The following is a 13,309-nucleotide window of genomic DNA, read 5'->3' on the forward strand; positions in this document are numbered from 1 at the left end:
TCCTTAATATTGACATTCTGTGTCTGTACAATTAATGCTTACAGAAGATGAAATCTTGTTGTGGTGTGATGAGTGGTGGAATGAGTTGGCCTGTCTGCTAAAATATTTAATGATGTGAGAAATTATTAAAAAATTTAACAGTCCATTAAAAAATATATGATTTTAAATTCTTGTTTTGTTTGTCTCCATCTGATGTTGATGATCAATGGCAATTTAAAGAATCTAAGTTATTTTTTTATTTTCCAGAATAATTTCCCTGCAAGTAGTCCTGAACGGTTGCAAGATCTGAAATCTACAGTTGATCTGCTGACTAGCATAACATTCTTCAGAATGAAGGTAAATTATCTATTGCCTTTATTTGCTGCTCTATTGCGACATTTAAACAATTAGCATATTCCAGTCATTTCAAATGTAGAAATAAGGAAGATAAGATTAAAATTCCACGTGATTTTCATAACCTCATTTTATTTTGCCTCCCTTTAAGGTTACATCTCTGCAGTTTTTGTCACCTATCAATTTGCCTCTTGCAAACCAAAACTTTAGATTGGAAATGCAAATATTAACATGGGTTACTTTTTTGTTGTGGCTTTTATTTCTCCCCCAAATTCACTGCTGTTGAGCTTGTGTTATGTGTGACCTGGCCACTTGCTTACTGAATTTCCAACTGTCACAATTCTTCCTTGGAGATCCAGGATGTACCTTAAATCTACAGCTCAGTGTGACTTTCTTCCATCTATGGTGCCTGCAGTTAAATGCAAACTTGGCTCCTTATATTTCTGGCTTTCTGCCTAGTGTGGTGTCAGTTCTGACGTCTGTGAGCCAGGTGTTGTTGGTCCCAACCCATTCTCCCACCTTGCTCCCAGCTGCTAGCCTTTATTTGCTGCTCTATTGCGACATTTAAACAATTAGCATATTCCAGTCATTTCAAATGTAGAAATAAGGAAGTTAAGATTAAAATTCCACGTGATTTTCATAACCTCATTTTATTTTGCCTCCCTTTAAGGTTACATCTCTGCGGTTTTTGTCACCTATCAATTTGCCTCTTGCAAACCAAAACTTTAGATTGGAAATGCAAATATTAACATGGGTTACTTTTTTGTTGTGGCTTTTATTTCTCCCCCAAATTCACTGCTGTTGAGCTTGTGTTATGTGTGACCTGGCCACTTGCTTACTGAATTTCCAACTGTCACAATTCTTCCTTGGAGATCCAGGATGTACCTTAAATCTACAGCTCAGTGTGACTTTCTTCCATCTATGGTGCCTGCAGTTAAATGCAAACTTGGCTCCTTATATTTCTGGCTTTCTGCCTAGTGTGGTGTCAGTTCTGACGTCTGTGAGCCAGGTGTTGTTGGTCCCAACCCATTCTCCCACCTTGCTCCCAGCTGCTAGCTGAACATGTGTGTTATTGTTTTGCTTCTCATTCTCATTTTCATGACTTTTGTCATCTGTGGTCGGACATCCCAAAGTGAGCTCATACTCTAGAGAAAGACTTCCAAGGATATTAATTAGGTAACAGTCTAAAAGGTGCACTGTACGACACTTACAGAATAAACTTGAGATGATCCAGTAATTTAATTCTTGATTACTAACGTCACAACAATGATCCCTTCATCAGTCTCTATACAGCTGTTTTCCATTCTATGCCTGCACATTTTATATATAATTCTTCTCCCGTTTTCCCTTGCCCCACATGTTTTTGCTTCTGATTTCCACATATTTAGCCTTTACTTCTGCCTCCATCTTACTCCTCTCGCTCGCTTTTTCCTCTTGCTCGTTTTCTTACCTCACTCCTCTTTACTCTTCTCCCCTCTTCACTCCACTTTACCTCCTCGTTCCTCTACATCTCTTTCCATTCACTCTTCTCTCGTCTGCACTCCACTTTACCTCCTCTTTCACCCCAACCACCTCTTTCCCGTCTCCTCTCCTCTTTCCCCTTTGACTCCTTTGCCATTTCCCCCTCTGCCCTATTTCCCCCTCTGCCCCATTTCTCCCACTGCCCCCATTTCTCCCACTGCCCCCATTTCTCCCACTGCCCCCATTTCTTCCACTGCCCCATTTCTCCCACTGCCCCCATTTCTCCCACTGCCCCCATTTCTCCCACTGCCCCCATTTCTTCCACTGCCCCATTTCTCCCACTGCCCCCATTTCTCCCACTGCCCCCATTTCTCCCACTGCCCCCATTTCTCCCACTGCCCCCATTTCTTCCACTGCCCCATTTCTCCCACTGCCCCCATTTCTTCCACTGCCCCCATTTCTCCCACTACCCCCATTTCTCCCACTGCCCCCATTTCTTTAACTGCCCCCATTTCTCCCACTGCCCCCATTTCTCCCACTGCCCCCATTTCTCCCACTGCCCCCATTTCTTCCACTGCCCCCATTTCTTCCACTGCCCCCATTTCTTCCACTGCCCCCATTTCTTCCACTGCCCCCATTTCTTTCACTGCCCCCATTTCTCCCACTGCCCCCATTTCTCTCTCTGCCCCATTTTCCTCTCTGCCCCATTTTCCTCTCTGCCCCATTTCCCTCTCTGCCCCATTTCCCTCTCTGCCCCATTTTCCTCTCTGCCCCATTTTCCTCTCTGCCCCATTTTCCTCTCTGCCCCATTTTCCTCTCTGCCCCATTTTTCTCTCTGCCCCATTTCTCTCTCTGCCCCATTTTCCTCTCTGCCCCATTTTCCTCTCTGCCCCATTTCTCCCTCTGCCCCCATTTCCCCCTCTGCCCTCATTTCCCCCTCTGCCCCATTTCCCTCTGCCCCCATTTCCCCATCCATTCTCTCTTTTCCTGCACCACTCTCTCTTTTCACGCACCACTCTCTCTCTCTTCCCCCACCACTCTCTCTCTTCCCCACCTCTCTCTCTCTCTCTCTCTCTTCCCCACCACTCTCTCTCTTTTCCCCACCACTCTCTCTCTTTTCCCCATCACTCTCTCTCTTTTCCCCCACCATTCTTTGTTCTCCCCATCCACACTCTCTTTTCCCCCACCACTCTCTTTTCCTCCATCATCTCTCCCCCCCCACTCTATGTTGCCCCCTCCAATCCTTCTTTCTCCTCCACTCTTTTCCTTAACTCTTACTTATTTCATTCTACTTGCCTCATCACTTTTTTCCCCTTGTGTGACTTGCACTGAGCAATATCTTTTCAACCCACGTAATTTTATTCAAGATGAAAGCCAGATGGACTAACAATCGTGACATTCCATCAGAGGCCTGTTGCTGAATTCCACAATGGAGTTTGCAAAGGAAAATGTACTCTTTCCAGATTAGGTCAACTGGGAGATTGAGGCGGGGATGGTGGAAAGAGAAGGCAGCTGATCAGAACTTGATTGAAGCTTATAAGATCTTGTGATCTCGTGACAGGGTAAATGGGGAGAGAATATTTCCTCTTGTGGGAGAACGGGTTGCACAGTGGTGCAGCTGGCAGAACTGCTGCCTCACAGCACCAGAGACTCGGTCTTTGTGCAGTTCTCCCTGACCGTGACGGTTTCCTCCAGGTGATCAGGTTTTGCCTCTCAAAATGTGTTGGTTTGTACATTATTTTGGGCTTTTTAAATTTAAATTTCCCCTAGTCTGTCAGTCATGGATGAGAAAATGGGACTACATAGAACTAGTGATCAATGGTCAGCATGGACTCCATGGGCCAAAGGGCCTGTTTCCATGCTGTATCTCTACACTAACACTAAACTGAACTAAATTCAGACCAGGAGTTACTGTTTAAAAATAAGACATTGCACCTTTAGTTCAGAAAGGAGGGTGGTGGAGGCTTATTTGCGAAGTATATAGAAAATAATGTTTGATAAATATTTAGATATTAAGAGAATCAAGGGATGCAAAATTAGTTCAGGAAAGTAATTCTGAGGTAAAAGATCACCCATGATTTTATTGATTACCAGGTTGTCATGCAGGATACTAAAACTTCCATTTTGTATATATTTATTGCTTGCATCTGTGGTGTTGGTGTTGTGTCACTAAACACATCTTTTTCTCTCACCTCCGTCTTCTATCTCCTGCTTTGTTGCCAGATTATGATCATCTTCTTATCTATTGTTCCTCATTCCAATATGGGTTTTACATAATTGCACAAAGTATTCTAAGAATTACAGTGTTAAGATGCAGGAGTTTTTTAAATTAAGACTCTTTATTTCTGCCCCAGCCTGGATATGTTCTGCACTTGGAGAGCTGCAGGAGGATAGCATTTTGTGCATTTACAACTGATAACGCATTAGGATTGGTGGCTTTGTAGATGGTGGGAGTAGGAGTTTTTATTAGTCCACCCTCCCTCCACCCCCCCCCCCCTCCCCCATAGAACATACATAGAACTGTACGGCACAGGAAGAGGCCCTTCGGCCCACAATGTCCTTGCTGAACATAATGCCAAGTTAAACTAATCTCCTCTGCCTGCACGTGAACCATATCCATTCATTCCCTGCATATCCATGTGCTGATCTAAAAGCCCTTTTAATGTAGCTATTGTATCTGCCTCCACCACCACCCTTGGCAGTGCATTCCAGGCAGCCGCCACTCCATGTAGAAAAACGTGACCCACACACTCCTTTAACTTTGCTCCTCTCGCCTTAAAACGTTTCGCTCTCGTCCTTGGCATTTACACCCTGGGAAGAAGGTTCTGACTGTGTCTCCTAATTATGCCTCTCATAATTTGATATACTCATAATTTCACCTCGTCCTCCATAAGATGAAGTCAATCATTGTCTTTATTGCCATGATACAATTTTAACTTTAGTATGACTTTATTAGCAATCATGTCCTTTCCATCATCATGTCCTGTAACGTTTGGATAGAGTGCTGTGATTATTTGATTTATAATTCTGGACAATATTTCTACCATCTTTTTAATTAAAAATGTTAATTTGCATTTTGTTTTACTTTATCATCTAAATGAGTTTGAATGTAAAAATGTTGATTTCAATATATTGGAACAAACAACAAAAGTTAAACATCTGTAATTATTTTTGTTTAGGTGCAAGAATTGCAGAGTCCACCTCGAGCTGGTCAAGTGGTGAAGGACTGTGTAAAAGCCTGCCTCAATTCAACTTATGAATACATTTTCAACAACTGTCATGAATTGTATAGTCGCGAATATCAGACTGATCCAGTAAGTGATAAGCTATCAGCTTTAATCTCCCAGTATCTTATTGAAAGTACAAGAAGACAAGAAAATAGGAGCAGGAATAGGCCACCAGGTCCATCAATTCTGTCATTCAAAATAATCATGGCTAACCTATGCTGGCCTCAACTTCTCTTTAAATCTTCTCTTTTCTTTAAATAAATCTAATGATCTGGCCTCCATCATCCTTGGAGGCAGACATTTCCAGAAATTCATTCAGTGCACACCACCAGGCTCGGGAACAGCCTTTTCCCCTCTGTTATCAGGCTCCTGAGTGATCCTTCCATAAGCTTGGGTCTTGCCCGATTCACCTCTTCCCATTGAGATGTTGGACTTTGTCTATGAAACTGATGCGCGACAATGCTGAGAACTATATTCTGCACTCTTATGCTGTATGTTCCCCTTTGTTTTATCTATTGTTCTTGTGTTTGAGTTGAACCGTTTAATGTATGTTATATCTGATCTAATTGGGTAGTGTGCAAAACAACGTTTTTCACTGTACCTCTGTACATGTGATAATAATAACCCTAAACATAAACCTCCGGGAGAAGACATTTCTTTGCACCTCAGTTTTAAATAACCTGTTCCTTATTTGGTAGCTAGCTACATGTCCTTGTTTGTGACTTTCCCACTGTGTAAAATGTGCTGCGACACATTGTAACTGTGAAGGCAAGTTGGGAAATTTAAAAAATAGAGATTCCTAAGCAAGTGACGAAAAGTCTTGCTTCAGTTAGCAAAGCAGATGGCAAAGCACATGGCTGAGATACCAAGGACCCAAGTTAATCAGTGAAGAATATGCTAGCAGCAGGGTCCCTCACGATAGCTTGTTAGTTTTAGCAGGAAATAAAATGATTTACTGGCTGAATGCTCATATCCTGCCTGAGAGAAGATCACACTGACTTGATTACAGAATATACCCAATAAATTTAAAACTTTTCATTGAAGAGCCATTTAATCATCAATTGCTGACTTCCATATAAGCTGATTTTACCTTTTTGAATAAACTTCAATAATATGATACTTTAATTTAACCCTAATTGTAATTATATCTACCCCTTTTATCTGTAACAACTTTAATCCATTAAACATTCCAAAATGCTTCACAGAGAAACAATCAGAAACCAAGAGTACAAGCTTATAAATCTTTCCTTGCAAGTTAAATATGTAACTCTGTACTTTGTTAAATTTTGATCTAACACAACTGTCCACGTCATTGTTCTCAGCAAATGGAAAGGAATGCAGTGTAATTTTGATTTGATGCTTTTAATTTCCTTGACAATATTAGAGAGGTGATGCAGTGAATAATAACTTTCAGTTTTTACACTGTAGAGGTACATTTTAAAGTATGTTTTAAGTTGATCAAGTTTTCTCTGTGCAACATGCAATTAGTAATGGTTTAAAAAAATCTGTAAACATTGCTCCCAATATATTTATGTTCAATCCAGTGTTTATGTTCTTGGTAATAGAACAACATAAATCACTGCAGGATTGGTCACAGTGTTTTAGAACGTAGAATAAACCATCAATACTGTATAGTCTTATCTTATGGAGATTGGCCATTTATATAAGGAATGACTGCAGAATGACACCTCAGAGAAGAGAGGTAAATGAAATAAATTGATAGCATTTTGTTTTTGTATTCTGGTGCACTAGTTGGCAGGTTTCAGTTAAACATTTCTTTGGCATCATATAAAACACAATTTTTAACAGATATTCAATGCTTTAAGTGTTGTTTACATCTCTTTCACAGAATAAAAAGCAAGAGCTACCTCCTGAGGAGCAGGGACCCAGTATTAAAAACTTGGATTTCTGGCCAAAGCTCATCACTCTTATAGTCTCCATTATTGAAGAGGATAAGAATTCATACACTCCAGTACTTAATCAGTAAGCAAAGCCACTTTAATAATGTACAATACAATAAAAGTAATTCTGTTTCATAAACTGGCATGATAAGGATTGAGCATTGTACGGAAAATGAATGAAACCTGGATGCCTAGTGTCAGAGATTGAAGTAACTCTGATAGAAGATACACAGAATATACAATTGCACAGGAACAGGCCCTTCGTCCTACATGCCTGATTTGAACATGATGCTAATGTAAACTGCACATTCCCTACCTATTCATGTATTGGTCTAAATGCTATTTAAACATTGCTATCGTGTCTGCTTCCACTAATTCCCCTGACAACAGATCGCACTCTGTGTAAAAAAAACAATTGCCTCACCGATCTCTTTAAAACATTCCCCCTCTGTTATTAAAACTTTGCCCTTTAGTATTTGACATTTCTATCCTGGGAAAGAAAATTCTGACTCTATGCCCCTCATAATTTTAGAGTACTAGCAGATTAGCTATCAGCCTCTGAGGCACCAGAGAAAACAATCCATCCTCTCTTTATAGCTAATCCCCTCAAATCCAGGCAACATCCTGGTGAACCTCTTCTGCACCCTCTCCAAAGCCTCCACGTCCTTCTTGTCATGGGGCGACCAGAACTGCGCACTATACTCCAAATGAGGTGGCCGATTAGGATATTATCTGAATGGTGGCCGATTAGGAAAAGGGCAGATGCAACGAGACCTGGGTGTCGTGGTACACCAGTCATTGAAAGTAGGCAAGCAGGTGCAGCAGGCAGTGAAGAAAGCGAATGGTATGTTAGCATTCATAGCAAAAGGATTTGAGTATAGGAGCAGAGAGGTTCTACTACAGTTGTACAGGGCATTGGTGAGACCACACCTGGAGTATTGCGTACAGTTTTGGTCTCCTAATCTGAGGAAAGACATTCTTGCCATAGAGGGAGTACAGAGAAAGTTCACCAGATTGATTCCTGGGATGGCGGGACTTTCATATGAAGAAAGACTGGATAGACTACCCCAAACTACCCCAGACTACCCCAAACCGTCAGAGACTCCTCCTCACTCACCACATTTAAAACATCACTGAAGTCTCACTTGTTCAACACCGCCTTCAATCATTGACCGCCGCTCCACCTTATTCATCCTTTTCTGTTCGTTTATTTATTTATCTTTATGTTAGATCTAATATGTAAAGCGTCTTTGGGTTTCTAGAAAAGCGCTATATAAATGTAATGCATTATTATTATTATTATTATTAGACTCGGCTTGTACTCGCTGGAATTTAGAAGATTGAGGGGGGATCTTATAGAAACTTCCAAAATTCTTAAGGGGTTGGACAGGCTAGATGCAGGAAGATTGTTCCCGATGTTGGGGAAGTCCAGAACAAGGGTGTCACAGTTTAAGGATAAGGGGGAAGTCTTTTAGGACCGAGATGAGAACGTTTTTTTTCACACAGAGAGTGGTGAATCTGTGGAATTCTCTGCCACAGAAGGTAGTTGAGGCCAGTTCATTGGCTCTATTTAAGAGGGAGTTAGATGTGGCCCTTGTGGCTAAAGGGATCAGCGGGTATGGAGAGAAGGCAGATACAGGATACTGAGTTGGATGATCAGTCATGATCATATTGAATGGCGGTGCAGGCTCGAAGGGTCGAATGGCCTACTCCTGCACCTACTTTCTATGTTTCTATGTTTCTAATCAAAATTTAATGCAGCTGCAAAATGACTTCTTGGCTTTTATACTCAACCCCAACTGATGAAGGCACACACCTTATTTCTTAATTTCAGGGAGAAATGGACTTTCAGCTCATCAGTGCTCCTTTGCTATTTTATTTCCTATTTACTGTGTGTGCTTTCTTACATTTGGCCTCCCAAAGAGTACCACCTCACATTTGTCTGGATTAAATTCCCTCTGCCATTTCCCTGTCCATATTTCCAACAGGTCCATACCCTGCTGAATCCTTTGACAACCTTACTCATTATCAATTTTTTATGTCTTCTGAAAACTTACTAATCAGACCACCTACATTTTTGTCCAAATTAATATATATATTACAACAGAAGTCTCAGTACTGATCCTTCCAGAACTCCACTATTTACCCATTTCCAGACACTATACTCCGTCGTCTCAAGTTCATAAGACATGACTTCCCATGCTCAAGGCCATGCAGACTATCCCTAATTAACCAATTCTCTAATAGGTATATGCTTTTACCATTGTGAATAGATCCCATCCTTCAGAATCTTCTCCAATAATTTTCTTACCACTGATGTAAGGCTCAAGCCTATAATTTCCTTATTTGCCTCAATTGCCCTTCTTCTAATGTTGGGATATCTTTAGAAATGGCCTTTTGATGTAATTGTGAGGCAGTTGTCTCATTGTAAATCATCAGTGAATCCAGAGTTAAAAAGAAAACATACACAGTATGGACCTGCACAGTCAATTAGGATATATATATTATTTATTTTTTGCGTTATTCAGCCATTGTATGTATTGCTGTCAGGACTATTGTCAATCACCCATCAAATTACTCTTGAACTACTCACTGAATGGTGAGGACTACAGATTTATTTCAATGAAAGAAGTTTAATAAATAGTTAAGTTTTGTAATTAGGTGGGAATATTATGGTTGCCTTTAATGAAATAATATTTTTACTTATGATTTGTTTGCTCAATTTAAACTTATATTTCTTAGCTAGCATGGTACTCATGATTCCAGACATTAGGATACCGGATTATTCGCCAATTAATATAACTGATGTGTTATTATACTATAACATATTGTAGCTATTGAAAGAATGAATAAGCGAGAAAGCTAAATAATTGATAAGAGTGAAAGGACTAGATTAAGAATAATAATGAACATAAAAGAGACAGTAGGTGCCGGAATCTGGAAAGAAAAATAAAATAATGTAAGAATTTAGTGCATCAGACAGCACTTGAGGAGGCAAACGTTGTGTGTCGACGTTTCGTGTTGAGACCCTGCATCGGGACTCCTACAGATGTGTCCACAGATGTTGTTTGACCTGTTGGATTCTTATAGTGTTTTTTGTTGGAAATGTTCTGATTAGAAAGGAGAAGTAATATTAACATATCAGATGAAGGGTCTTGACCCAAAACGTCACCCATTCCTTCTCTCCTGAGATGCTGCCTGACCTGCTGAGTTACTCCAGCATTTTGTGAATAATTAACATTTTAAATGTTTGGCAGTGACAGTGTGATATAGGTATCAACAGGCTTATTCTTGTTGCAAAACTGATCTTAAAGAATATTAATTTCAAAATAAGACTTTGGAAAAACTATTCTCTGTGTTAATAGGGAGGCTGGACCGTTGAGGTGGATTTCAGTAGGAAACCCAGCTAAATTGGTTTTCTCCTGTGTCTAACAAATTTTATGGTGGAACCACATTAGCATTATGTGCTTCAGTTTTGAGGTCCCGCAGGCAGATCAATAAACTGACTGGGTTTCAGGCACTGTCCTACATTTGTGAAGGAATGAGAGAGGGAGGAAAGCAGGGAGAGAGAGAGAGCAAAAGATAATTGGTTTCATAAACTATTCTTAGGGTTGCTCGAACGGTAAAGGCCATCAATGAGAGGGGCCTATGGCAGAAACAGTGTTGGGAAGGCCACAAGATCGTAGATTAGAGTCGGTGTCATTAATCAGGACCATTAAAAGAGCAGGGAATTATTGAGTCAACAATGTAGTTTGGGAGTTGTGTGTCATGAAGAAATTCATTGCAAGGGCTGGTGAGATGAGTAGAGGAAGGTAAAGTACTTTAGGGGATTTGAGAGTTTGGAGCGAGAATTATGATTGTGTGAATAGGGAACAATTTGAAAAGGATGAAGAAGTTTATATACGCAATCTTCTCCTAATACCCAGGGAATTATGCATGTATGGTGTTTTTATGGTTGGTGAACAAGTTTCTTTGAGAAGCCAATACTTTGCAAGATTGGGTTTGAGGTAGCCTGCAGTAGTGAAAATTGAAAGTGTATTGGTTTTCATTGCCTATCTGATTTCTTTTCCTTGTTTTTGATGCTTGTAAGGATGGGAATGGAAGGTTTGTTTTACCAAATTATATTGGTCAATTAGTGAAGTGCTAATGATTATCTTTTTGCCAACTTTTCTGAATCAAGCTCATGAAGTATTAGATTTGCTGCAAATGCTGAATGTTTTGGCTGAATATCCATTATACGTACATGACCAATTTTGGCAGTAATTCTCTTTAATTTCAGATTTCCTCAAGAGCTTAATGTAGGCAAGATAAGTGCCGAAGTAATGTGGAACTTATTTGCACAGGATATGAAATATGCCATGGAAGGTATGTGTTAAGCTTATGTGTTAATGTATGTGTAAAACATTTGGAACAAAGATATAATTTAACTACTTTTAAATTTTCCTAACATTAAAAGGTGCAACTATCAGATATTAGACAGACTGTGAGATAATTATATAGAACTTTTAAAAATCATTTATTCATGAGGCAAGGGTATCGCAAGCATTTATTTCCCTTCCCTCCTTGTCATTTGAACTGTTGGCGTATAATTTGCGACATGGATGGTTTAGGCTGGTATTTTTCAATTGAAAGGGCTTGGTAATTATATTATCACTGTATTCCATTTTCCTTTTGTAAAAAATACAGTTTAGAGTTGTATTAGTAATGTCGTGGTATCGTAAAGTCATAGAGCTACTGCACAGAATCAGACTTCAGCCAATTTTGTCTCTGCTGACCAAATTAGCATATTAGGCTCGTCCGATTTGCCTGCATTTATCCATCTAACCCCTTTTTCATCAATATAACTGTCTAATTGTCTTTTAAAAGTCATAATTATATCTGCTTCTTTTGCTTCTTCTGGTAGTTCATTCCAGGTACAGATACTCTCTGAGTGAAAAAGCTGCCCCTGAGGTCCCTATTACATCTCTCCGATCTGACCTTAGCCAGTGCCTTCTAGTATATGAATCCTGTATACTGGGAAAATAGTGTTAATGTTCACCTTATCCATGCCCTTCATAATCCTATACACCTCAATAGGTTCACCCCATAGCCTCTAAGAAACCCTGTCACCGCGTGGGTTTTCTCCAAGATCTTCGGTTTCCTTCCACACTCTGAAGACGTACAGGTTTGTAGGGTAATTGGCTTGGAATTAATGTAAATTGCCCCTAGTGTGTGTAGAACAGTTATTGTGCAGGGATCGCTGGTTGTGGGGGACTCAGTGGGCCGAAGGGCCTGTTTCCACGCTGTATCTCTAAACTAAACTAAACTGGCTTCAGTTTGCTATTGAGAATCTATTGCAAAGGCATTTGTAATAAAATAAATTAATTTCCACTGATTGGTGTTTTAAATAATATATTGTTGCTGCAGTTATAATTCTCATCTCAAATAAAATGTTTATAAAAAGTTAATTATAGAAGATAATGATTTAATGTATCATTACAGTGAAGTGACTGAGCAATATCAGATTATGCTTTAACATCAGAGTTACAATGAATCTTATCATAAAGGAAATTAAAACTCCCACAGCCCAAAAGTCAAATTAGATTTAGGAAATTAAAACTGATATCACACTATGCAAAGCTCTCGTGAACCATTAATTATCTGGTGCTTTGTTCTAAAAAGATAACAAGTGCTGGAGTAACTAAGCGGGTCAGGCAGCTTCTCTGCAAAGCATGGAAAGATGACTTTTTGGATTGGGACCTTCCAGACTGATTGTGGTGGGGGAAAGAGAAAGCTGGATGAGAGGTTGGGGCAGGACAAAGCCTGGCAAATGATAGATGAGGGGGGGGGGGGGGGGTCGGGTGTCGGGGCATTTGATTGGCAAATGGATGGACAAAGGCCAGAGAAGAAAAGGCAAAATTGTGAGATAAGGAGGTAAAAAATGCAAATTAGAAAGCCAAAGGAAGAAATATAGGAAGAAGGAGACTGGGGAAGGGGAGAAATGTGTGCAATTCCAACAGGGGACGGGGAAAGAGGAGGGTAAAAAGGAGGGAGAATGGAGGGGAGGTGGTGTTGTTTGTAGGTTAGTTTAGCACGGATACAGGCTCTTCGCCCCACCGAGTGCGTGCCAACCATGGATCCCCGCACTTTAATACTAGCTACACATACTAGGAACAATTTTACATTTATACCAAGTCGATTAACCCACAAACCTGTCCGTCTTTGGAGTGTGTGAGGAAACCAGAGCACCCAAAGAAAACCCACGTGGTCACGGGGTGAATGTACAAATTCCGTAAAGACAGTACCCGTAATCGGGATTGAACCTGGGCCTCTGACGCTGTAAGGCAGCAACTCTACCGCTGCACCACCCTGCCGCCCAAACTTACCTAAAATTGGAGAATTCAATGT

At 40.3% G+C, this 13,309-nt stretch overlaps 1 protein-coding gene across 4 annotated transcripts in view; it reads left to right on the forward strand.

Moving 5' to 3' along the window:
• Positions 1-13,309, forward strand: part of LOC144592116 (protein unc-13 homolog B-like) — a 344,358-nt gene that overhangs the window by 242,462 nt on the left and 88,587 nt on the right. For all 4 annotated transcript variants that reach the window (XM_078396494.1, XM_078396502.1, XM_078396509.1 and 1 more), the window contains 4 exons: positions 247-336; positions 4,974-5,108; positions 6,871-7,004; positions 11,202-11,287. In XM_078396494.1, the coding sequence (XP_078252620.1) occupies positions 247-336; positions 4,974-5,108; positions 6,871-7,004; positions 11,202-11,287 (445 nt within the window). The remainder of the gene's footprint in view (positions 1-246; positions 337-4,973; positions 5,109-6,870; positions 7,005-11,201; positions 11,288-13,309) is intronic.

The sequence above is a fragment of the Rhinoraja longicauda genome, chromosome 1, assembly GCF_053455715.1.
Source record: "Rhinoraja longicauda isolate Sanriku21f chromosome 1, sRhiLon1.1, whole genome shotgun sequence".
NCBI lineage: Eukaryota > Metazoa > Chordata > Chondrichthyes > Rajiformes > Arhynchobatidae > Rhinoraja > Rhinoraja longicauda.